Raw genomic sequence first — 26,706 nt, 5'->3', positions numbered from 1 at the left:
CGAGAAGGAGTTGCCGATGCTGGTGATCGAGAAGCCGGATAATCGCGTGTGAGCGAATGAGTATATCGAATTGTATGTGTCGAAATGCTTTGCACGAATTGTGTCTCCTACCCTGTTGTCCATCCTTTTTGTTTAGTGTGTAGGGGTACAGATGTGGTGAGTTGTGTTGTAGCGCCATCAGCTGTGGTGAACTGCGCTGTTTTATTAGGATGCGCCAGTTTTACCGTGTAGAGGGGGTGGATGCTTAACTCAATTAAACATCCTGGGCCCCCTAGGCGAATATTTTTCCTAGTTTTCCACGATTATGTTGTTGTCTGTATTTTGGCGTACTGCTGGTGGAGTAGCCGAGGCGCAGAATACATTCTGACAGCAGAAGTATTTGATGATGGAGTTGTAATATACTCACATTTATTCGGGTGTGCAGAGAACGGATTTAAACATGACAGATGTATTTTGTATGCATTTTAATTTGCGTACAGGTATTTAAGAGAAGTAACTTTATTTTGCGTGTTTATTTGATTTTGCTTTTTTGGGGAGTCATTATTACGGTTTACACGTGTAACAACACGTTTTGCTTTTATTCATTTCATTGGCGGTTATTTAAAATTTTTTATGGAATACCGGTAGTTTAATATATGCCTTTTCGGTACTATCGGAAATGTTTGGACTTTATTTATTCTCGGCATATGAAGGATAGTAACTCCACGCCTGGCCTTAGCCCTGGAGTTAGATAATTTTGTATACTTAATTTGAAGCTTTGTATAGCTGATTTCCATAACCAACCCATATGAGGAGCGCTTGGGCAGATGTGATAAGAGCGACCTTGCTTTTGTAAGAGTAGGTGCGTCCATGTATCGCATTGGGAGTATGGTGATCCTTTAACTTCCTTTTTTTATTTTTGAAAATTTAAGCCTCTATGGGGCAATATTGTATAAAACGTGTCGATTCTTCGACTTTTGGAGATATTTTTGCTATATTTTATATTTAAGTGCGTATGCACTAATTTGGCCTTTAGTAGCGCGCCACATTTGTATCATTATTGGCAAAAGCCATCCTAGGGAGCTGAAAATGTTATGTGCTTTTAATATATCGACTGTCAGAGGTAACTATGACTTTGTTTTTTATACCGACTTGTGGAGTATTGGAAAATTCTGGCTCTAGTGGTAGTCGCACGACGTACCGGCTATTATTTGATCGAGTAGTTATGGCTTTGGAGAAGTCTTCACAATACTGATCTTCTAGAGTTTTGTTTGTTGTAGGGAGAAGTTTCCTTGACTTAATTGTGAATTAAGGCATATATTTGTATTATATTCAACTTGAGTTGGTATGGTGGTAACTGCTCCACTTTGTGTATCGATGTGCAGCGTGTGAGCTTTTTGTGCCTTTGAGCAACATGGTGTCACTTGGAAATTTTTAGAATTTTGCTTTTCAGGATTTGCTTTTGCAATTAAACCCGCTGTTCTTTGTGTATAAGCGTTTCTTTGGGGTAAGATGTGATATCTGCTGTAATGAAGCATTGAATTGTGTCTTTTGTGACAATATAAGCAGTTAAATTTGCTTTTGCAATTATTAAGATTGTGTGAGTGGGACAAGCAGTTTGTAAAGAGTCTTTTTGATCTGACAAAGTTGTTCCTTTCATTTATGTTTAATTTTTTAAATTTGTCGCAAGTTTTAAGCTTATGCCCTCTTGTGCATAGTTCGCATGACGTATTTTGTTTTTTTTTTTTTTTTTTTGTTCGGATGTGAACGATTGTGTTGAGTTAGATATTCTTTTTGATTTCGTTTTGCTTCTAGCTTGGGGTCTATTTAAGCTTCTATTTTGATCGTGTTCAATGTTTTTAGTTTTTATTACATTTATTGTATTCACAGTTTATGGGAAATTTCATATGTGGCAACTTTTCCCGATATTTGACATTTAAACTGTGAACGCGCAAAGTTAGTTTTATAGCGAATTAATTTTTAATTCTTGAATAAAAATGTCTCATTTGAATGGAAAGCAAAATATATTGAACGCACTCAGCTATAAATGTATACTGGACATATTCGCTAATGATTCTAGTACTCGTATGTATATATACTAATTACATAAAATTACCTACCGAAGTTATTTTTTACAACTTTGTTAAAGGCAGTTTTTGAGTTCATCTTAATCAAGCAAGACCCTGTTTTCCAAAACAAAAATTGTGTTCCACAATTACCAATCGATCTTCAACTAAAGATAACACTTTTTCGTCTGGGATCAAGTGGAGAGAGTGCCTCTATTAGAAAGATTGCAACATTATTCGGAATAGGCGATGGCGGAACAGTTACCAAAGTGACAGAGCGGGTTATCACCGCATTGATTAATTTAAAATCTACATTTTTATGTTGGCCATCTAGAGAAGAAAGGCGAAAAACAATGAAAGAGCTTCCAGGATGTATTGGCTATGTTGACGGTACTGAAATCAGATTAGCAGAGTTTCCTTCAAAAGGTCACGAACTATACTTCTCTCGCAAAAAAACAGTATGCCATAAAAATGCAAGTAGTATGAGGAAGCCTGCATGATGCTAAAATTTTTGCCGAATCTGCAATAGGTAAAAATCCACAAAATTATTTTTGTCATCGGGAATGGATTGCTGGCGATTCGGCATATCCGCTAAGCCAACATCTTATTACACCTTTTCGACAAAACAGTACTGAGCAGTCAAAAGAAATGAGAGATACATTTAATCAATATTTCTCTAAATATAGAGTACGTGTAGAAAATTGTTTTGGGAAATTAAAAGAAAAATTTTGCAGTTTAAAAGAACTACCGTTCCGATTAACGAACGAAACTAATTATAAAAATTGTTGTAGATGGATTTTGGCATGTTGTATCCTTCACAACATGTTGCTACAATTTAACTTAAACGAAAATTCTCGTTTAGAAAGCCAAGAAGAAACAGACTTCCCACAAGAAATTTATGAACACGACGACCTAAGAAAAGCTCTATCACATTTTGTAAACAATAAAGATGTAATTATTTAATTTTATGTAGTATATATGTACAGTTTTATTTTTTAATTTTTAATTCCTCCATTGCTTTCGTTTCTTCATTTCAAGCTCTCTAAAGCCAATTTTTCTCACATTTCAATTTCTAGTATTCTTATTCTCTCTTCTGACTTACATTTTTGTTTTTCAAATAAAAATTTTTCGTATTGTTAATCAAATTCTTTTTCTTTTAAAGAGAGCTCCCTATCTTGCATTTTTGATTCTATCTCTAACTTTTCTTGCTTCACCTTAATTAAACCTGTGTGCATAGTAAGCACATCGGCAAGACCTGTCCGCGAATAAATACCCTTCCGTTGTATTTTGTTGCATGTCGATTCTGGACTGACTTCTTGAAAAATATCTGCAGGTGCGATAGCTACATTTGCAGTGGTCGTTGAACTGCTTCCGGCGGCGAAATCGTCTGTGGTGGACGTAGAGTTGTTTTCTAAGGCTTCTGTATCCAAAACAAATGCATTAGATTGGATCTCTTTATAGCCAAATATATCTTCCAAATCGTAGAAAAAAGGACAAGTTCTTTCTGTTGATTCGCCGTCTTGCATGGCACCTGCTCCCGTCGAATTCTGCCAAGCTCGTGCCTTTGTATCGCATTGGCGCAAGTGCCTTGCCTTTAGCCGCACTAAAGACCAATCCAACCGCATATTTTGTGTCTCTAAAATTTTTTTATAATATACCTGTGCTGTCGGCTTTTCAATGGGACGGTTGTCTCGCATGTATGCAATTAAATTCTGTTGCTCTTCATTGCTCCATTTTCTGTGCGGTGCTTTGCGTAGACGTTTTGGTGTGGTCTAAAACATATATTTGGGATTATTTTATTTACATTTATACTTTTATTACATATTTTAATTTTACTTACAATTTTGCTTCCATCAGATTCCATTTTCAAACGTAAATAAAGTCAGCTGATCAGAGATGCCAGTTTGCCACAATTAATAAACAAGCTCAACGCAGTGGGAATAGTGGTGAAATTGTTTTTCACGTAAAACAAAAACAAAATAGATACCACGTCGGTAAATATGGGAACATTACCTCCTGGGAAATTTAACATGCTAGATAACATTTAACTGTGAACAGCATAATTTTCTTCTAACCTTTCTTTAATTTCATATTGGGTGGTGAGAAAATTTTTCATTTGTTGCCACGTTGGCAACTTTTTCCGTGATGAGAGCGATTGCTCCCATAGAAGTAACGACTTTTCTGGTAATGCGGCGGTGCAAATCTTTACCAGAATTGGGTCCCAGCTGTCTGTGGGAACATTTAGTGTCGATAGAATCGACAAACAGTTAGAAACAGTGGATCGTAGTCTTACAAATACTTCACTTGTTTCTTTCTTGATTTTAGGCAAGTTTTATTCTTTCGTTTTCATATCTAGCTTTTAGAGCTTCCCAAACCAAATTGAAAATATCGTCATTAAGAGCGAACTGTTTTATTTAAGCCTGCTTGACCTCTCGTTTTGTATCTGAGGTGATACAATTTTTGCGCTTGTGATAATTGAGAATGGTTTATGTACACGGCCCTGAACATGTGCCGGAAGGACGGCCATTCTTCATAACCCCCGTAAAAGGTTTCTGTGTCACATGCGGTAAGTGGTACCTAAGATTCCTGGAGGACGGCATGACACCAGAGTCAGCTGAAAAGCGGGCTCTGAGTAGGAGCAGTGGGAACAACCCCTCTCCCAACAATGCACAGCGCACAGGTGCCAACGGTGGATCGGCGGCAACCAGACGCAGAAATCGAAGGCGTCGCCGAGCTCACGCTGCCTCGCTAGAGGGACGGAGCGAAGCAAGGCCGGCGCCCCAAGAGGCACCTAGAATGGAGAAGAGAATGAGTAGCCAAATAACACCTCAGGAGCCACCTAGACCAAAGAGGGTAAGAGAGGACAAACCACAGGAGGCCAGTGGAAAGCGTTCCAGCCTCAACCAGCAGCCGATGAGAGCCGCAAGCCGCAGATACGCAGAGGCTGTGAGCAGCATTCGGATGGCTGTGTTGCCCCGCAACTACCCGGCGGAGGCCCTGGGATCCGAACAACTGACGGCTCTCCAGGACTGCATTGTGGAAGCCCTGTCTGTCGGCGAAGGCTTCACCGGCGCTTTAACGGCATATTTTTCAAGGGCGGCATGCTGCTGGTTGACTGCCAAAATGAGAAGTCGGCCACCTGGCTACAAGGGATCACACCAAGGCTAGGAGGTTGGAAGGGTCCGGCCCCGTGTGTAAGAAGGGGTGACGAGATCCCACACCTACACAGCTTGGTGGCGTTCTTCCCTAGAAGCGCAGACAAAAGCTACGACATCACGCTCAATCTGGTAAGGAACCAGAATGAAGGTATAAGTACCTCGGCGTGGAAGGTCGTAGCAAGCAAAGTTGAGGGTTCTGGGTGGAACCTCAACATAACGAAGGACGATGAGTCCTATAAGTACATCCGGCAGAAGGGATTCAGGTTGAATTTCCGCTGCGGCAAGATCGTTGTGAGGCCATGGAGGCCCAAGACCACGTCATCAAGCCAGGGAGCTACGACGGGGATGACCGAAGCACCGGCTCCACCCATAACCCGCCCAGCAGCGCATGAGGCAACTGCGGCTGTGGTTTCGGGAGGGCAAAATGAGTCCCCCAACGAACCCATCCAGGCTGGGCAGGTTGAGACTACCGCCGCGGATGTAGACAGTAGCAACGAACCCCCCAACGAGCAAGGAGGCACGCTGCCATCAACCCAGAAGCTTCTGGAGGGGCTGGAGATGCAGGTCGAGGAAGACATCGTGGGCGAAGACCTGTCTCTCACCGAACCCATCCTATAAGCTCCAGAACCGGCATGGAAGTGGCTCAGGCGAACCTGCATCCCGCATCGGCGGCCTCGGCGGTCATCGTGAAGAGGTTCATCTCGGATAACCTGAGCATCCTTCTAATCCTGGAACCCTGGGTTTTCAGAGGAGAGGTAAGAGGCCTCAACACGAGAAATAGCAAGGTAATATGGAATCTCTCCTGCGAGAGACCCCGTTATTGTGTAGTCGTTAGAGCCGATATAGACTTTTTCTGTATTTCAGAGTTTCTAACGCAAGATCTGGTGGCGGTGCAGGTGAAGGACAAGGAAGGGTCGGACTTCATCCTCGCATCCGCATACTTTCCGGGAGAGACAGCCACAGCACCCCCCCATCGATACTCAGTCTGGTGGAGTATTGCAGGGCCAACAATCTTCCCTTGACCGTAGGATGCAATGCCAATGCGCATCATACGGAATGGGGTAGCACGGACTGCAACGTGAAGGGTGAGTCACTTCTTGAGTTCATACTTAGTAATAGTATTAGCATAGAGAATGTAGGGTGTGAGCCCACCTTCGTAACTAGTGTTCGCAGGGAGGTCATAGACATCACCCTAAGTAACGACAGCATGACCGGGCTGATCTTACAGTGGCGGGTGTCAACAGAGCCCTCACTATCAGATCACAGGATCATTCGTTTCGTTCTGGGGGTGGCAGTCGGGGACCGACCTCCGACTCGTACCCAGCGAAATACGAACTGGGGTATTTTCAGAGAAATTCTAAACAATAATACAAGCATAAGCGTAGTGGGGCAGGCGGATGGTAGGTCCACCGCAGATGGACTGGAGAGCAGACTGAGTGCCATTAACCAGTCCATTGTGAACGCCTATCATTGTGCCTGTCCATTGAAAACGACCACCAGCAAACAAAGCTGCCCCTGGTGGTCCAGTAAACTCTCAGCCCTCAGACTTAAGGTGCGCAGGTTATTCAACAAAGCCAAGCACACAGGCAGCTGGGAGGACTGCAAACGGCACCTAACAGTCTACAACAAGGAGATTAGGCTTGCCAAGTCAAACAGTTTCAGGAAATTCTGTGATAGCGTCTCCTCGACCCCTGAGGCAGATAGACTGCACAAGGCGTTGTCGAAGGGTAAGACGGATACAGTATTATCCCTAAAAAGACAAGATGGGACTTATAAGACAAGCGCGGAGGAGAGGGCTGACACTCCTACAAACGCACTTCCCGGGGACAGTTCGAGCGGACCTAATTCCAACCTTGGTCACACGTAGGCCGGATCGCTCAGACTGGCTGACTGCAAGGAACCTGTTCACTACAGACTCAGTCAGGTGGGCACTGGCCTCCTTTTCGAGCTACAAGTCACTGGGAGTGGACGGCGTCTTCCCGGCCCTCTTGCAGCAGGGTATGGGTATCCTCCTTCCACACCTCCTGAACCGTGGAGAACAGAAAAAGTAATTTTCATCCCCAAGATAGGGAAGAGAGACTACTCGCTAGCCAAATCGTTTCGGCCTATAAGTCTCACATCCTTTATGCTGAAAGGGATGGAAAAAGTACTAAACAATCATATTAGATCGGAAGTGCTAAGGATCGCACCCCTACATGCCAGACAACACGCGTACAGAGCGGGTAGATCCACGAACACTGCACTGTACCAACTCAAGTCTGAGCTGCGGGATTCGCTGGACAATGGCGGAGTTGCGATCTGCGCCTTCCTCGATATTGAGGGTGCCTTTGATAATGCGTCCCACACTAGCGTGATCAAGGCACTCGAGAGAAGGAACGTCAACCACACGATACGCAGATGGATAGAAGCCCTTCTGCGCACGAGGGTTGCAGAAACATCAGTAGGAAATAGTAAGATACGTCTTGGCACCACGAGGGGCTGCCCACAGGGTGGAGTACTGTCCCCTCTGCTATGGAGCCTGATAGTAGGCGAACTACTCGAGCTGCTCACCAGCAATGGAATCAGCTGTCAGGGATACGCGGACGACATTGTCATAATGGCGAGAGGCAGATTTGAGAACACTCTCTGTGACATTGTCCAAAGGGGCTTAAACCTGACGAAAGGATGGTGTAACACGGTAGGGCTAAATATCGACCCATCAAAAAACACCGTGATCCCATTCACTAAGCGGAGATCTCTTCCGGGCCTGAGGTCCCTAACAAGAAGAGGCACAGGGGTGGAAATGTCGAAGGAGGTCAAATTTCTTGGCCTCACTTTACACTCATCATTACGGTGGAGTAGGCATTTGGACTTAACGCTGTCCAAAGCAACTAGGGCACTTAAGGTATGCAGACGCCTGGCCGGCAGATCATGGGGATGCAAGCCAAGCATCATTAGATGGCTGTATACCATGATAGTAAGGCCTATCGTAACCTATAGAGCGGTTGCCTGGGCCACGAAAGCAGCGAAGTCTTCGGTGATCCGGAGACTGTCAAAGCTACAAAGACTTGCCGCACATGCCCCATGGCGGCACTGGAAGTCATACTGGAGCTCACACCGCTGCATTAGGTGATAAAACAAGCCGCAAAACACACCATGCTGCTAATGCCAGCAGAAGGCTGCAGAAGAGAGAAGATAATGTCCTTTCCGCACTAGCGGAAAGCACACCGCTAGCCCTCCTCCCAAAGGACGCCACCACCAAGAAAATAAACCTCAAAAAGAATTTCAAAGTTATTCTAGGCAGCAAGACGGAGTGGAGCAATTCCACGCTGGAAAGGCTGCTGGAAGACAGTACCATTCAGTGGTACACTGATGGCTCAAAAATACCGAAAGATATTGGGGTAGGTATTGCGGGACCGCGTACTAAGTTGTCCATACCAAAGGGACGCTTCCCAAGTATCTTCCAGGCTAAAGTTTTTGCCATACATCAGTGCGCTGAAGTCAACCTCAGCCGCAACCAGCGCAACCAGCGCATAGTTATTCTCAGTAATAGTCAAACGGCACTAAAGGCGATCTCATCATATGAGACCAAATCGCTTTTAGTCGAGGAATGTACAGAAAGGCTAAACCGCCTGTCCTAGTGCAACTGGGTGCACCTAATTTGGGTGCCAGGGCACAAGGGAATAGAAAGAAACAAGAAGGCCGACGAACTGGCCCGCGCGGCGGCAGCGTCCAAGGTGATGGGACCAGAACCATACATAGCGCTAGGATCCCACACTTTTTAGGAGCTGCTTCGCACTGAGGAGAGAGAAGAGAGGGAGCGGTACTGGCAGCAGGCAGCAAGTATGCGTCACGCCAAGCTGCTTCTAGGAGGATATAACCTCTCCAGGTTCAAAGAATTAATGAAGCTCCCCCGTGAGAAATTCCGTCTCCTCGTCGCAGTTTACACAGGGCACTGTAAGATCAGGAAGCACCTGTCCAACATGGGCATGGTCTCCTGTGCTGCCTGCCGGTTCTGCGACTTGGAGCCGGAAACACTAGCACGCCTAATTCTGGATTGCACAGCAATCTGTGGAAAAAGGCTCAAGGCCTTGGATTCCGTATATATCAGCAGGGATCACATCACCTCACTGGTGCCCGGCAAACTACTGGAACTTTTCAGGCTGCTGGGGCTCTGGGAGGTCATGTGATATAGGGGAGGGCACAATAAACCATAGGTCGCGGTGCAGAACCTCAAATTTTATTCTATTTCTATTTCTAGATCTGAATCGTCAGAGTCTACAATGGCGTCATGAGCCGCTTGGAGACGAGTCCAAAAATTTTTCAGATTTTGACTTTTTATTTCTAATAACGATTCCGAGTTTTAGTGAATCGGTGAAAAGGCAAATCTAGTGCAGTATCTTGTTAAACTGTCACTTTCTGAAATGAATTTAATAGCCTGTTTTGAGCGTGTAGCTTCTGCAAGTGTATTATGACTTCTGTATATGTATATGTTCAACCTAAAATGAAATGAAAATTAATTACTTTTCTGAAATGCATTTTATATTTGAATTATAAAGTTTTCCTTTAATTGTACTTACCCTAATAATGTTAAATATACTTACCTTAATCTATTACTATAAGATAACAAAATGAATTACTCACCTCTTTTTGTACATACCTGTATACTTCCATTCAAACTGTTCTATCCCGTTAGTTTTAAGACTTAGACCAAGTAACCAGATGAACGGGATTAAAGAAATAATTGTAATTAGACCGCAGTCGAATCCGCACGCGTTTTCCTTTCTCGCTAATTTCGCCGTCGCTTTTTTCGGAAAAATATAATATTCGAGGTACAGGCAATTCGTTGATTGTGAAGTGAAATATTTAAAATACATAATTATCCAAACACGCATCCCAAAAATAAAAAAAAAATTAAAATTTTATTCTCAAAAACTCTTGAGAAATTTCAATGATTTTTTTTTAAATTATAATAAATTTATTTAGGTACACCCTAATACTCGGATTGTATTTGAATATGTACGTATGTACTTATATTTTGTGCAATTGAGAGCTCGTTGAAGAGATCAATTCGCTTTTTGGACACAAACCTGCTTGTTTTTGTTTGCCAAAGAACAAGAGGTATGTATTGCTGGTCAATTGCAAATGTGGACTTTGAATATGTAAATATGTGTATACGAATATGTACATATATGTTCAATTATTTTTTATGCAAAGCTGTGTTTTTGTTTATTTTTTTTTGTTAGATTTTAAGGTATTATGTATTTGTTTTAACGATTTGTTGTATTGTTAATTTCCCCAAGTCCTTTATTTAAATTCACAATCAAATATTATTTTTTTAATAACTTTGTAATATTTAATTGCTCAATGTATGTAGGGTATAGCATAGGCAGATTTGAGATGACGCGAAAACGGAATAGAAAGAAGATATTTTCTCTTGTATACATATACTATATGTTCATTTGTAAGCAAATATGCACTTCTACATAGTTTCTATTAGAACGGCTGTTTGATATGCCTTATAGATAAGTACGAGTATATGTGAGTACATAAATATATATTTTGGGTTTTCCGGAAAAATTTTCGCAAGTAATTTCTTTCATATATATGTAATTATTTTGATATATTTTACCGTGTTTGGTAAAATTTTATTAGCCGTTGAAGCGGATTTTAATTACAGGTAAGTGCACCTGTAATTTTAGGCATATAAGTATATATGTATTTGTTTTTATTTCTGTTTTTTGTAAGGTTTCGCAACCAATTGTCTGTGTTTTTGTTTTGTTTTTTGTTTAAACCGCTCCCGTTTGTTTATTGCATTTATGTTTGTGTTATTGATTAGGTACTTTCCCTTTTCGTGCACGATTTATGTTTTTTGTGTTTGTTAAGTATTGTATATTTTGTTTCCGTAAGTTTATGTTTTATCGCACTTTTTTTTTTATATCATATACGCATATATTTTTGCCGAGTCACCACACTTTTTTTGGTTTGTATGTTACTTTTGTTTTTTAAGCTTTTTTTTTTGTGTTCGCCACTGCACTTTTACCGCACTGCACTGGATATTGTTTTATTTTATTTATTGTGATTCGTCTTGTGACTGTGGTGCCTGTCTTTTAAGCTCGAAGGACCATATTTACTTTGCTGCCCAAATGTGCACAGAAAAGTTCTAACCACTTTAACGATTATTTAATAAAAACACACTGGTTAAAATGTACAATAATTTAATATTTATTTCTAGCATAAATTTATATTTTACAAAGTTAGTTATTGTAAATCTCGACGGGATAGGCGGTGAGACTTCACTTCCGAGAAGGAGTTGCCGATGCAGGTGATCGAGAAGCTGGATAATCGCGTTAGAGGCGCAAGATGTTGACGCGGCGCAGTGTATGAGCGAATGAGTATATCGAATTGTATGTGTCGAAAAGCTTTGCACGAATTGTGTCTCCTACCCTGTTGTCCATCTTTTTTTTTAGTGGATAGGGGTACAGGTGTGGTGAGTTGTGTTGTAGCGCCATCAGCTGTGGTGAATTGCGCTGTTTTATTAGGATGCGCCAGTTTTACCGTGTAGAGGGGGTGAATGCTTAACTCAATTTATTTTATCGCCTTCAAAGTAACATCCAATTGAAGCGTACCACATGTGCAAACACTTCTTCCAATCGACAAAACAATTTCCGGAATGCTCTCGCGTCGAATTTGTTTCGACGTCTTCAATTGAGTAGAAGCGCGTTCCCAGAAGTGGATATTTCAGTGTGGAGAAAGGTAATATCAGGTAGTCAAAATTTAACACAAATCCGTTGATTTAAATTTTAAAATTCGACAAACACTACTGAGGTCGACTGAAATAAACAGTTGCTGTAAACACATTGGTAGACCGATCACGCTAATTTTTGGCATTATAATTAAGAACAGTTGTACCAGCCAAGAAAAAAATACCTTTCTTTCATTTAAGCGGGATATGAGAGGGGGAAACGAAGAATTCTCGATACTTTCTTGACAAGGTGCATATCTCAGATATTGACCCGTACTTTCGATCAAAAGTCAACTATAGGTTCAGGGGTGAAAATATTCGTTACCTAGGGGCTAGACCAGTTTTTGCTGGTCTCCGGACCGAGGTCTTCAACATATTGCTGATTTGCGCCCACGCCCCGACGGAAGGACGATGTGACCAAATATGCTTTTTACGAGCACTTGGAGTGCACCTATGAAACTGCCCCCGCCACGATGTCAAAATCGTGCTTATTGACTTTAACGCCAGGGTGGGAAAAGAACAGTTGGTAAATTCAGCCTCCACGAGGAAACATCCCCAAATGAGTTGAGGCTGATCGACTTTGCCAGGCCTGAAATAAGGTTGTTGCGCCAAGCGACACCCTTTAAACATAAATACCATTTTTAAACATAATACTAAACTAATGTATATGAACTAATTTTATATTAAATATTTGAATTAAAATGTTAAAGTTTATTTTTTATATAAAGTACTCACCCTAATAATACTGTTTTATATACTCACCATAATTTTCTACCATAATGTAACGAAATGAATTCTACTTACCCCGTTTTTGTAAATACATACTTACGCGTCCCGTTAGTTTAAGCCGTTAGGTTAAGGTTTAGGCTAACAGCCCTATTCTCATGCCCTCACTAAAGTCACCAACCTCACTACAATGATGTTTCTCACTATAGTGAGGGTTACCTTATTCTGGCGAAAATTCAAAAGCTCAAATGCTTACTATTCTCACAAATATCTGTGACGTGTGAAAGCAGGCATCATAATACAAAACATCTGTGTTTGTTTTGTTTTGCATATTTTAAATTTTTTAAAATATTGAGAATTGAGTGTTATTAGAATGGAGGAATTATTATTTGTATATGCGGCAATTGTTGAGGAGGAGGAATCGGGGGGTAGGAGAAAAATTTTAAAGGGTTTGCGAGACAAAAGCGATCCCTTTACCATGCAAGACACTGCATTTATTAACACATTTCGATTCCCAAAATCGCTATGTAAATTGCTGATAAGTGAATTGGAGCCGCATGATGTGCAGAAGGCAAGTATTCCTTTTGATCTGCGTTTCCTGACGAGTTTATATTTTTACGGGCATGGCTCGTATCAAAAATGCGTTGGGAATAATTATATGCTCTCTATGAGCCAATCCTCAGTATCAAGAGCTCTGCACTTTATTTCAAAACTAATTGTTGATGTTAAGGGAAGTGAAATTTATTTCCCTTCAAGCGCGCAGGATGTGTCAGATGCAAAGAAGGGGTAAGATAAATAAATAAAAATAAATATAAATAAATAAATAAATTTTTTCTTACAGTTTTTACACGAAATTTGGAATCAAGGGCACAATCGGCGCAATCGATTGTACCCATATTGGGATTGTTTCACCCTCAACTACAGACGCCACTACTCCTCTCTCACTTTTTATGAACCGGAAAGGATTTTACAGCCTTAATGTAGAAGCAGTACGTAATGTTCTATATTATACAAACTATTTACCAATCTTTCTATTAATACATATGTATATATTTGCATTTTTGGCAGGTTTGTGATCATCGACTTCTGTTCACCGCTGTCAACGCGAGATATCCCGCGTCTTGCCATGATTCTGGTATTTGGACCACATCCCCAACACGTATGCACCTCACAAATACCTATAACACGCAAAGTGATTCGTGGTTGTTAGGCGACCAAGGATATCCATTGGAGCCATGGCTGTTAACGCCAGTCGCTGAACCTTCAAACGCAAGGGAAGTGCGTTACAATAAGTTGCACGCCAAAGCACGTAATACCATTGAGAGGGCCTTTGGTGTTTTGAAGTCACGATTCCGGTGCCTCTCAAAACACCGCATTCTTCATTACAGCCCTGAAAAAGCGTCTTTGATTATTTACGCGTGTACAATTCTTCACAACATATTACTGAAGCATGGTGTGGCTGCAGACCTTGGCTTCGAAGAAGTTTTAGAAGAATCACAAGACACCGAAATTGTTTTCGAAAACCCCAATTTTAGGGAGGGTGCTAGAGTAAGAGAACGTTACATTATGTCTTTATAATATACATATGTATGTATATATTTCCAGTGGCGTTATGTACTATAAATATATATATATAAATATATATACATATATGTAAGTTACTTACTGTCTCTGTACATTTTACTTCCTCTAAGAATGAATAAAAAGACATCTACATATGTTTAAATAATTAATTTTATTTTATTTAATTTTTTTTTTCATTTTTATTTCATTTTTTACATTTCTATTTCATTTTTTACATTTCTATTTCATTTTTTACATTTCTATTTCATTTTTTACATTTCTATTTCATTTTTTACATTTCTATTTCATTTTATACATTTTTATTTCATTTTTTACATTTTCATTTAATTTTTTACATTTCTATTTCATTTTTTACATTTTTATTATTATTTATCCAATTTTTGGGACAACTTAGCCATAACCTCTGACAGCGAGGTTAGTGCCTGTGTCATTTGAGTCAGCACCCCTGTCATCTGCGCATTTTGCTCTACAATTTGCCTTTGTAGAGCAATGGCTTCCTCCTCTCGCTTTTCTCTGTCCTCCATTTTTTTCAGCACTGTTCCAAGCATCTTCGCTGCAGTCAATTTTTCGGGAGGGATATAAGAAGGCGACGGCATAGAAGAAGATAATATGGGAGGAGATAAGGAAGAAGATGGAGGTGATGGTGAAGAAGAAAAATGAGGTGATGGCGAGGAAGAAAAATTGTTTGATAAAGCAGGAAAAGCTGGAGCAGGCGATCTGACTGCTAGTGAAGATGCTGGAACAGGCGATGCGACTGCTAGTGAAGATGCTGGAACAGGCGATGCGACTGCTAGTGAGGGTGATGGAGCAGGCGATGCGACTGTTGGTGTTGGCGAGGAAGCTGGAGCTTCAAGTGTATTTATATACAACGGCAAAACCTGTAAGTATAAAACGGACCAATTATTGCCTCATGTAATTAAAAATATTAAATTAAAATATTACCTGATGACCCAAAGTCGCAACACCCGGCAATCCATCTACCGCTGCTGCCCCAAATGTTGTTATGTCTTGCTCCTCGAATGGAGTCATTCCACTTATCGGAGGGCCTCCACCAGTCGCTTGCGCATGTGTTTTCAGTTTGCGCGCTAATTAATAACACTTGGGTTATTTTAGTCAAAGAAATTATTTTAGTTCTGCCTTGACAGCAGAACGTTCTTTATTTCGTAATCTTCAAAATACAAAAGACGAAGCGTGTATGGTTATGCTTCTATTTATACTAACTAGAATGTTTACTTATTACTAGTTGATAGTTTCTGTAGATACAGATTATATTATTTGTTTAGGTTTGTACACATATACATTGTCTGTTGTATTGATAGTGCATTTACAATATTTGCTTACTTGCTAATGAGATAGTTTGGTGCAGTTTACATTTTCGCACATTCATTTTGTTTGTTACATTTATGATGCTAGGCGAGACTATTGTTATTGTTTGTTTAGGTTACCAGTTGATAATTTATGTTTTCGATACAAAAATGTGATTAAGTAACACATGTTCCTTAACTCTCCCCTCCTTTAAAAAAGAGTAAAGGCTCCTGCCTTTTTATACGGTTGTAGTGGTGTTCTTCTTGGTTAGGTATTCCATTCCTTGTTTTCGTAGTATTTCCTCGTAACGTTTTTGTGTAATTCGTTGTGTTTTCAATGTTTTATATCTAAGTACTGCATAATATAACTTAAATGATAAATATGTTAAAATTATTAAAATAGCGATTATACTTATTGTTATAAGAGTTGTTTTAATAGGGTGTTCCTCAAAAGGGATTATGAATGTATGTAATTTTTGGATGTTGCTAAATTTATAGTTAGATTCTCCATTCAAGATTTCTAATAGTTTAATTTTATCATTAGAGTGTGTTTTTATATATTCGTTAATTTCTTCTTTTTGGTTATGATATTCTTTACCATCAATTTTTATGGTATCAATAAATTGTATTAAATTAATTCCATTAATTGTTTCATTATTAATTTTGTGTTCTCCTTCGAGGAGAATGTTTCCCTGGTTTATCTGTAATAGGGGAATATTATTTTCTTCTATTGTATTACAAAAGGCTTCTTGGTATTCTAATATTGGTATAGTACAATTGTCTCGTTTGTTTTGCTTACAAATATATTTACTCATATTATTTTTACATTTAGTGATTGTTATGAGTTTATTATTACATTGTGCTATCAATGGGTCTAATATAAGTTTCCCATGATGATATTTTAGAGCAGTTATGTCGTAGGTATTACATTGCTTTGATATGATTGGGTATTTATATATATTAATGAAGGCGTTATCTACCCTGACTATATGTATTTCTGCGTATTCTAATATATCTATAGCTGGAAGGGTTATTTTTTGTCTTCGACGTTAGTTATTTCGTATGTTTGTAGTTGTTTATGTAGTAGTAGTATTGTTACCAGCAATATCCATATTTGTTGTGTTGACATTTCGTATGTTATCTTTGTGAATGATCCTCCCCTTGGTTGTTAAGACTGTGTCCTGACGGTTTTGTTGTACTATATGTTTTGTATAACGATGACCGGATTTATCTCTTCTGTCTGTTTTTTCGTAGATTATTTGTCCTTCTTGGAATTCTCTGTGTTTTCTTTTCTTGTTGTGGTATTCAAGCATGTAATTTTGTTTCTTTTTTATTTTTTCTGCTATATCAGGATGTAGGTTCCTGTTAAAGAATACATCTACTGGTCTTGCTTCGGTTACTGAATGTAGTGTCCTGTTGTATTCTTTTACTGCCTGAAATATTTCTTCATCTGCTGTACTTTCCTTATCTGCTGCTAATGTCCTAGCTATTTCTAGTATCGTCGAATGTAACCGCTCGACTTGTGCGTTTGATGTTGAATGATGCACTGCTGTGAGTATATGTTTAATCTGTAGTTTTTTCATTAGTGCTGTTGTGCCGACGCCGCTGAATATATTTTCGTTATCTGTCATTAGTTCGGTACAGTTGGGGAATATTTGTGTGATGACTTCTTCTATTATCTCGTGGAATTGTCGCTTCGTGTCGAGTTTACGTAAGTATGTGTATTTAGAGTAGCGACAAATGCTAGATAAGTATCTCGTGCCGCGTATTTGGAATATGTCCATTTGTATAGATGTGCCAGCTAAATTGGGTGTTGGCGTTGTTCCGATTATGTGTTTAATTGGTTTTCTTTCATATTTGTTCTTTGTACAGTTTGTACAGTGTCTGACTATTTTTTCTGTGTCTTTTCTTAGTGTTGGCCAATAACAAGTTTCTGTAATTTCTTGATAATTATTTTTAGCGTTTCTGTGCGCTCTGGTATGTGTGTATTGTAATATATTTTCTCTATCTGTTGGGTCTGTTATGTCTTTTAGTTTGTGTTGAGTAAACACTTTTGCGTATGTATCGAATGTGAGCTTTATGTCTTTCCTCACGTCGTACCATGTTTTTAGGTCTGCGTGGAAAGCTGTGGTTCGTTTAGGTTTCATTAATTTTTTTAATGTTTCTATTAAGTATTCTTTTCTTTGAAATTTAATCGTAAACCGTTCGTATTCGGGAAATGGCGTGTTCGCTTCTAAGTTATTTTCTTTATCGTGAATTATTTCAATTTGTGTTTTAAAGGAATTAAATGGTGTTTTCACTTGTGTTATGTGTCTTAATTCAGACGATTCTGCAGAGTGCATAGACGTATCTGATGTGGTATTAATTTGACGCGATAGTGCATCGGCTACGACATTTTCTTGTCCCGGTTTATATTTTAATTTCGCACCATATTCTTCTATTAGATTTTTCCATCTTTTTAATTTGGTGTTTGGGTTTTTTTCCGATATTGAAAAAATTAATGATTGATGGTCGGTGTAAATCGTTAAATCTGCTATACCGTACAAGTAGTTTCTTAGTTTCTGTAATGACCAAACTATTGCTAACATCTCCTTTTCATTCGTGGAGTAATTTTGTTCTGTTTTTGTTAGAGTTCGTGATATGAATGCTACCGGGTTTTTTCCTTGGCTTAAAACTGCTCCTATAGCGTAATTGCTAGCGTCTGTGGTTAGGTCGAATCCTTTTTTGAAGTTTGGTTGGTATAATTCGATTTTTTCTTTTAATAGTTTCTTTATTGTATTTATAGCATCTAGTGCATTTTTATCTAGTTTTATTTTTACATTGGAACTTTTATTCTTTGAAATGTTGCCGTTTTCTCCTCTCAAATATATTGTCAGTGGTTTGCATATGTGTGCGAAGTTTTGCACGAATTTCCTATAATAGGAAGCTAGGCCTAAGAATGAGCGTAGTTCCTTTAAACTTTCAGGGGTTTTATACCTATCTATTACCTCTATTTTTCAGGGTCTACTGTTATTCTGCCGTTTTTTATTACGTGTCCTAAGAATTCGGTTTGTGTTTGGAAAAACTTTGACTTTTCTTCAGAGATTTTCATATTAGCGTTGTGTAATGTTTGTACAATTTCGGTGATGTGCTTCATATGTTCTTCGGGAGATGTTGAATATATTAGGACATCATCGATGTATACGTACGCGCATTTACCAATGTATGGTCTGAGAATGTCATCCACGCATCTTTGAAATGTAGATGGTGCATTTTTTAAGCCGAATGGGAGTCGTAAAAATTCATATTTAGCTCCGTTGATGGAGAAGGCTGTTTTTTCCCTATCCTCTTCCCTAATTAGAATTTGGTGGAACCCTGACTCTAAGTCTAGCGTCGTGAAGTATCTTGCTTCTCCTAAGTTTTGTAGAGTCATATTGATATCTGGTATCGGGTACCTATCTGCAACAGTAATTTTGTTTAACTTTTGGAAATTTATAACCATTCTCTTTTTTGGTTTTCCTTCCTCATCTAATCCTTTTTTAGAGACTGTCGATATCGGGGCATTGTATGGGCTTTTGCTCTCTTTTATTATTCCGTTTGCTAATAATTTATTTATTTCCTTTTTTACGAAATCTTGATCCGCGTATGGATATGGATATTGCCTAACCCATACAGGATCATTAGTTTCTGTTCTAATTTCAGCTTTTATTGTAGTTGTATACGGTAAGTTTTCGTTTCTATAATTATTTTTCATTAAATCTTTTATGCAATTTTCGAACTGTTTCTCGCCTACTGTATAGTTTACCTTTGCACTTTTTGAGTGATTTGACACTTTAGTAAACGTTATTGAATACTTGAAAAGATCTATCTTTGCCTTCATTTTCCTTAATGAATCTTCTCCTAACAGTATATCAAAGTCTTTTAATTCATTTATTTCTAGAAATTCTAAGTCGAATCCTACTAGATTAATTTTTCTTTTATGTGTTATTTTTGAACTACCATGAAGTGTAGTTGTATTAATTATTTTTCCTAATGGTATACTTTTTGCGTATTTATAATTTTTGCTTACATAACTACTGGTTGCACCTGAATCGATCAGTATGTGCACGGACTTACCATCTGGTGCGGTTCTCTTGAGTGTTGGTAGACCGTGGTATCTTATAAAAAATGTTCTTCTTCAGTGTAGTTGCTGTTTGGTTCGTTGTAGAGTGACTGGATTTCGCTTCTTTCATTGTTGAGTTGGTTCACTCGCTGTGCTTTGTTGTGGGCGTTAGTGACTGTTTCGTCTCTATACCTTTTGAATTGGTTGCCAACTGTTTGGATTGCTTGTCTTGGTTGGACTGGTGGGTTGTTTGGTAGTTGTAAGTTTCTTTGATGTGTAGGTCGTCGGAATCGTGTTGAGGAATCTGTTTCCATAGGTTCTACTCTGGGTTGTTGGATCCTTTGAGGAAATGTGTTCCTGTTGATTACTGTATAATTGTGTTGCGGATGTGGTCGCATCCTGGGTATGTATTCTAGGTGTTGATAGCCGACATCATGTTGCATAGTTCTGGCTATATCGTGAGCTTCTGTGAGTGATGCACAGTATCTGGAGTATAATGCGTTTTTGATCGAGGAACTTCTAATGCCGGAGATGTATGTTCTCGTGGCTTTTAATTGTGCTTCTTTATTATGTGATGCTAGGACTGCTTCGTTTTTATACGTCATTTCTAACTTTGACAGGATCAGGTTTAACGCTTGATTCACTTGATCGTAGTATTCATGTAGTGATAAATTTCCTTGTTGTAACCTTCTCATTTCATCTTCCAGGACATAGAGTGGTCGTTGGTCGGCATAGGTTATGTCAAGCCGATCGATGATTGCATTAAAATTAGTTCTGGTGTTATTGTTAACCAGGACCTGTGATGCACTGCCGGTTATTTTCCCTAAAATTATGAGCACTGCTTGAGCAAATAAGTTTGTTCCTCTGAATTGCATAATGTTATTCATGTGAGTGGTCACTATTTTTCTCCATGGTCGATATTCTTTAGGATCGCCGCTGAATGTTCCTATTAGTTTGAACATGTTTAAGTCTATCTCATGTGCATTATTGTATACACATACGTCGTCCTCTTCCTCCGCTTGAGGAGTTAATGTTGGATTAGCTAGTTCCATTGAAGCTATTTTTCGCTGTAGTTCGGTGACTATAGTATGGAGTGCTTGAATTTCGCCGTTCATTTTTTAGGTTTTAAACTGTTATTAAATTTTCACTTTTTATTTATTTTATATGCGTTGATTTGAAGGATAAAGGTTATCCTTTTACTTTTTATCAGGAGCCACACGCGTAAGGATTTTATTCACTGAATCCTTTTTTGATGTGTGCCCCACGTTGGGCGCCAATTAATAACACTTGGGTTATTTTAGTCAAAGAAATTATTTTAGTTCTGCCTTGACAGCAGAACGTTCTTTATTTCGTAATCTTCAAAATACAAAAGACGAAGCGTGTATGGTTATGCTTCTATTTATACTAACTAGAATGTTTACTTATTACTAGTTGATAGTTTCTGTAGATACAGATTCTATTATTTGTTTAGGTTTGTACACATATACATTGTCTGTTGTATTGATAGTGCATTTACAATATTTGCTTACTTGCTAATGAGATAGTTTGGTGCAGTTTACATTTTCGCACATTCATTTTGTTTGTTACATTTATGATGCTAGGCGAGACTATTGTTATTGTTTGTTTAGGTTACCAGTTGATAATTTATGTTTTCGATACAAAAATGTGATTAAGTAACACATGTTCCTTAACTCGCTCGCGATCGCAACTGGTGTTTCCAATGCATTAATGACTATGGAAATATATGTATGTATTTTAATAATGTGACACAAACACAAGCATTTATTAACTTACCTCCTTCCACTTGGCTGCCGACCGGGTTGGGCCTCTTAAGGCATTTAAATTGTCTGCTAACTCCGACCAAAGTATTTGCAGCCCTTGAGGATTGGTCGGAGTTAGCTTCCCGCGTTGCAACTCAGGATGCTGCTTGCAAAACATTATGTAATGTTGCAGCTGCTCCTGAGTTGTTCTCTCCGTTTTTGTACGCCTAGGAATATATAAAATTATTGTACATATATATATTTAAAATTTGCAAAATTACTTACATATGCTGATTTTCCATTGTTGTGTACTTTTTTGTTTGCTTATTTTTCTTAAAACAGCTGTTTGACAGCTAAAAGCTTTTTACCTCACGTGGTGACTTTTTTAAGCTTTTTTCTTATGAGGTTTGAGCTAGAATAGCCTCACAAATTATGCCTCACAAGAAATCTCTCAAATATTTCCTCTCAACTCAGTTGAGAGGTTTTTTCAGAATAGGGCTGTAAGTCATAAAATTCCTACAATAAAGAATTCAATTGTGTAAGAAGAACATTCGCGAGCGGTCATAATTTTATTTCGGTACAGGCAATTTTATTTGATTTTATATTTCACGCATTCCCAATTAACTTTTCTCAAAAAAGCTTGAGATTTTTCATGGCGCCCGAGCAGGGACAATAGTGCGTGATAAAAGTTTAAAGTTTAATAAATAACATTTTTAAAACAATTTTCGTGGATATCATATTTCCGTATATACAATTTTCGGTTTCAATTGCTTGGATTTAACCTTTAACTTAAGACGTGGTAGTAAATTTTACACCTTGTGTTTTGATTTTCTCATAACTTCGCTCCATTTCGCTCTCATAACTTTATACTCTCAGCACTCTAATATTTTGTTCCACTCTTATTGTCAGTATTGTTTCGCTCGTGGCAACGAAGAGTAACACGGAAAAATTAAAGTATAGGTGTAAAATTTACCACACGTCGTCATTAGTGAAATTTTTGGATAGAAAATATTTTACTACCACATCTTAGTTACCGTAAGTATCTCATAGAAAAAAAACCACTACACATCAACGTTAGTGTAGCTTTTTTATGAAAAATGTTAGCAAACAACTTTTCATAAAATAGCGCTTAAATGTTAAGTAAATTGCAATATAAATTTTCAATTATATAGTGAAAAATGGCACATTCAAAAAAAATTAACACAGAGGAGATTACCACAATTTTGGGAGATGATGACTTTTACGATGACGAATTTTATGATAATGTGAGTGAATTCGATGACGAAGACATCGATCCAAATTTTTGCATTGAGACTTGCAGTGACAGTAACTCCGAAATAACAGAAAGAGATAATGAAGAGGAAATAAACCCAACAGTACTTAGAGAAGAAGTGGAAGATTTAGAAAGCATTGAAGTGGATGAGGTTGAAATAATAAATAATAATAGTTCTAAAAGAGTTTATTACTACGGAAAAAATCGTTTTAAGTGGTCGGCGCAACCACCACAAAGATTTGGTAGAACTCCATTACATAATATTGTGAGATTGCCAATTTTAATAGGTTGTACACGTACTCAAGGTGAGCGCGAAAGCATGTTGTGTCAATATTGGTCACGTTTTTTTGATGACAGCATTGAGAATATAATCATTGAACACACCAACAAGAAATTAGCAGAAATATTTCAGCTTAAAAATAACGTTGAAGCGAAATCTTTGGATAGAATAGAATTGCGAGCGTTTTTAGGCCTACTACTGTATTTATCTGTTTTTAAATCTAATCGAGAATCCACAGATCTTATATTTGCTACTGATGGAACAGGCAGAGATATATTTAGGGCTACCATGTCCAAGCCTCGATTTCTCAATATACTTTCGTGCTTACGGTTTGACAATTCATTAGATAGGAAAGAAAGGCTGTCTAATGATCCAACAGCAGCAATTTCAGAACTTTTTAATAAGATAATTGAGAATTGCAAAACGAATTATTCCATAGGCACTCATGCCTGTATAGACGAAATGTTAGTTCCATTTCGTGGCAGATGTAAATTTAAAGTGTATATGCACAGAAACCGGCAAAATATGGTTTAAAAATAATGGCTTTAACAGACGCACGTACGCATTATCTTTCAAACGCCTATATTTATTATGGAAAGAATTCAGACGGTGTTAATCCTTCAAATGCCGAAAAAAAGCTTGCAGTGCCAACTCAAGCGGTTGTAAGATTATCTAAGAATATAGAAGGAACTAACAGAAACATTACCGCGGATAATTGGTTTTCATCAATTCAATTAGTACAGATACTAAAGGAACGAGGACTTACTTATTTGGGTACTCTGAGACGGAATAAAAGGGAAATTCCGTTCGAATTTTTACTAAACAAAAACCGTCTTGTTGAAAGTTCTATTTATGCATTTACAAAAGATATGACACTTCTATCTTATGTGCCCAGGGTAAATCGCGCAGTTATTTTAATATCTTCGATGCATCATCATACTGCAAATGATCCAATTACCGGTAAGCCAGAAATTATTGCCGATTATAATAATACAAAAGGAGGAGTGGATGAGCTCGACAAAAAATGTTCTATTTACTCATGCAGTCGCCGAACACGACGTTGGCCTTTAGCAGTATTTTACAGATTAATTGATATAAGTGCAGTTAATGCATACATTTTGTATCAATCTTCGCGTAACTACAGTGGGATTTCAAGAGCTAACTTCTTAAAAACTATTGCTAGAAATCTAGTTGTGCCACACTTACAAAGAAGAGAACACAACAAGAGAATATCTCGTTCTTTACGTGATATTATCCACTCGATATTGGGTTCTGATTCTCTTCCAGAGCCTGTTGTGGAGAAAGCGGTTACTTCACAGTCAAGCAAATTATGTTACATATGTCCTAATAAATTAAAAAGAAAAACAACACATACATGCTTAGAATGTAAAAACCCCATGTGTATGGCTTGTAGCAAACGCTTGTGTATTAATTGTACGAATACTGAATATGATGAGTAATATTTAAGTTAACCAAATATTGACTGTTATTTTCTAAACTATGACAGTCATAAGAATGTTCCTTTTTTATATTAATTTATACGTATTAGGCTGTGAAAAAATGCCATTTAATTTGCTGTTAAGTTTTTATTTTTTTTCATATGTACAAGTTACGGAGTACCTCTATTTTTTGCTTGTAAAAAAGGCTTCTAAAATAAACGACACATTTTTCAAAAAAATACAAAGAGTTTAAAATTTTCTTTCCAAACACTGTAATTAGAATTAATTTAAATCAGTTTGATGAAATTTGTAAGTATTATAATAAAAACATCTCTAATAAATTTTAACAATCAAAATGGTGTAAAATTTACTACTACCTCTAAAATTACGTTTCGAAATTTGACCTCTTAAGTTAAAGGTTAATTGCCTGTGCGCGCGCGTTTCGTTTCGCGATTGTCGGTTGTCGTCGGCTAAATAAAAGTAAAAAATATACAAACGTAACTTCAAAATAAAAAGTGTACCAAACGTGCTTAAATTTACAAAAATTCTTTTAATTCCAAATTATTACTGTGAAAGTGAAAAGATTCACAGAGTGTAGAAAAAATAACATACATAAGTATGTACGTACATGAACATAAGCAGTGGTAGTGGGATAAAAAGAATATCCAGCATATGAACTTTTAAAATTTAAAAAATTAAAAAGAAAGAAATAGGTGAAGTGGAGTGCGGAAAATTCCATTCGACAAATACACAAATTCGTACATACATATGTATGTACTTATATCAATACTTACCGGTACATACAAGCAAAATACATATATGCACATACACATAAGTATGTATAACTAAGTGCGAAAAAATTTTCGAAATAAGTGCGGTAAATAATCCACGTACATATGTACAAATCTACATACATATACGTACATCAAGTCCAAAACGGGTGGTGAGTAAAGTGGAGTGCAAAAATAAAGGCACGTAAGTATTTCAATTTGTATTTTGGCAAAAGTGGTGAAATTTATATTCATATAAAAGTTCTGTAAAAAGTTAAAATTAAAAAATTTATTACTGTTTTCAAATTACAAATCCAAAGTGCCGTTAACTTAAAGTTCCGATTGAAAGTGAAGTGCCGGTATAGAAGTATTTAAAAAAACGCCTACGCATTCACAACAGGTAACGATTGCGAATCATTGAAAGTGGTGCAAACAAAGAAAATAAAGAACAATTATTAACATTGCACCCTTTCAGTGTTTGACTCTCCCTTTTTACACTTTTATATGCTTATATACAATATACATATATAATAGTTGGACACGTATATACATACGTACACACTTATATTGACGTGAAAGAAAAAGGGATAGAAGGATTCGTGATAGCGTCTATGATCGCATCACTTGAACATTAAGGTGCGATTTTTTCTAATAATTGGCAAAAGCAAACGTGTATATACATACATACGTTATACTTATATACATATAACGACACTAAAAAAAAAGGGGACGACTTAAAATCATTAAAGCGTCAAAGGACGGTGGCGAAAAGTAGCATTTTGCGTATAAAAACGGGCCTTCTGTAAAAAACCATGTCGTTAGATCCAATTGAGTTGAAATGTCGTCTCGACATATTAAACTCACACAGTGAAAAGTTGATGAAGTGTCAATCTAAAATTGAAGAGATTGATGAAGACGACATGGCCCGAGGGGAGTTAGAGGACATAATTGTAGAAACAAAATCTATATTAAAACAATTTTAGCAAAAAGTAGAACGTCTATTGCGGACACATCTTTCGTAACATGTCACAGCTCAAGGCTCCCAAAAATGAAATTGCCGAAATTCTAGGGAGAATATTCCGAATTTAAAAATTTTATGAATTTGTTTGAGAGTCTGGTTTACAATGATCCAAATATCGCAGATGTTGAAAAATTTAACCATCTGGTTAATTGTCTATCTGGAGAGGCTCTGGGTACGGTAAAAGCGTTTCAAATGTCGTATGAAAATTATCCAAAGGCATTGACAAGCCTCAAAAAAGTTTACGATAATAAATGTTTGATATTTTTCAACACAATTTCGAAACTTTTTGAGTTGCCAACTATCCAAAAGCCATCGGCACCCTCATTGCGAGCGATGATCGATGAAGTGTTGGCTGTGTATGACTCATTGCTATCGCTGGGCGATGAGAAACAAATTACAAATGCGATTATCATACACATGGTCATGTCAAAAGTAGACTCTGCCACCCGACCAATGTGGGAAGAACAGCTGGACTACGACAAGCTACCATTATGGAAGGACTGTGAAGCCACCCTGAATAGAAGATTTCATCAATTATCAG

General features: G+C 37.9%; 3 protein-coding genes and 1 pseudogene across 5 annotated transcripts; 2 read left to right on the top strand and 2 right to left on the bottom strand.

The window, feature by feature from the left end:
• Positions 1-3,033: 3,033 nt before the first annotated feature.
• Positions 3,034-3,909, bottom strand: LOC125776702 (uncharacterized; annotated as a pseudogene).
• Positions 3,910-13,074: 9,165 nt separating this feature from the next.
• Positions 13,075-14,284, top strand: LOC125776684 (putative nuclease HARBI1). The gene is made up of 3 exons (XM_049450206.1): positions 13,075-13,439; positions 13,495-13,642; positions 13,722-14,284. Exons 1-3 carry the CDS (start codon positions 13,132-13,134, stop codon positions 14,229-14,231), a joined length of 966 nt encoding a protein of 321 aa, XP_049306163.1. The 5' UTR covers positions 13,075-13,131; the 3' UTR covers positions 14,232-14,284.
• Positions 14,285-14,403: 119 nt separating this feature from the next.
• On the bottom strand, positions 14,404-20,384 carry LOC125776732 (nuclear envelope pore membrane protein POM 121-like). Of its 2 annotated transcripts, XR_007421909.1 has the most exons (3): positions 19,637-20,384; positions 15,180-15,909; positions 14,404-15,115 (listed from the first exon to the last, which is right to left on the bottom strand). XR_007421909.1 is itself a non-coding variant. In XM_049450281.1 (2 exons), the coding sequence occupies exons 1-2, from the start codon at positions 15,264-15,266 to the stop codon at positions 14,603-14,605; spliced, it is 600 nt and encodes a 199-aa protein (XP_049306238.1). In that variant the 5' UTR covers positions 15,267-16,024; the 3' UTR covers positions 14,407-14,602. The 2 variants fall into 2 exon arrangements, 1 of the variants encoding a protein (XP_049306238.1); XM_049450281.1 differs by lacking the exon at positions 19,637-20,384 and having other exon boundaries at positions 14,407-15,115; positions 15,180-16,024.
• Positions 20,385-21,611: 1,227 nt separating this feature from the next.
• LOC125776692 (uncharacterized) lies at positions 21,612-24,622 on the top strand. Of its 2 annotated transcripts, none has more exons than XM_049450223.1 (2): positions 21,612-22,417; positions 22,555-24,622. In XM_049450223.1, the coding sequence occupies exon 2, from the start codon at positions 23,475-23,477 to the stop codon at positions 24,393-24,395; it is 921 nt and encodes a 306-aa protein (XP_049306180.1). In that variant the 5' UTR covers positions 21,612-22,417; positions 22,555-23,474; the 3' UTR covers positions 24,396-24,622. Both variants share the same exon structure in this region, with proteins under 2 accessions (XP_049306180.1, XP_049306181.1).
• Positions 24,623-26,706: the final 2,084 nt, after the last annotated feature.

The sequence above is a fragment of the Bactrocera dorsalis genome, chromosome 2 (genome assembly GCF_023373825.1).
Source record: "Bactrocera dorsalis isolate Fly_Bdor chromosome 2, ASM2337382v1, whole genome shotgun sequence".
NCBI lineage: Eukaryota > Metazoa > Arthropoda > Insecta > Diptera > Tephritidae > Bactrocera > Bactrocera dorsalis.
Note: the sequence above shows the minus strand (reverse complement) of the source record. Positions and strands in the feature narration are given on the sequence as shown.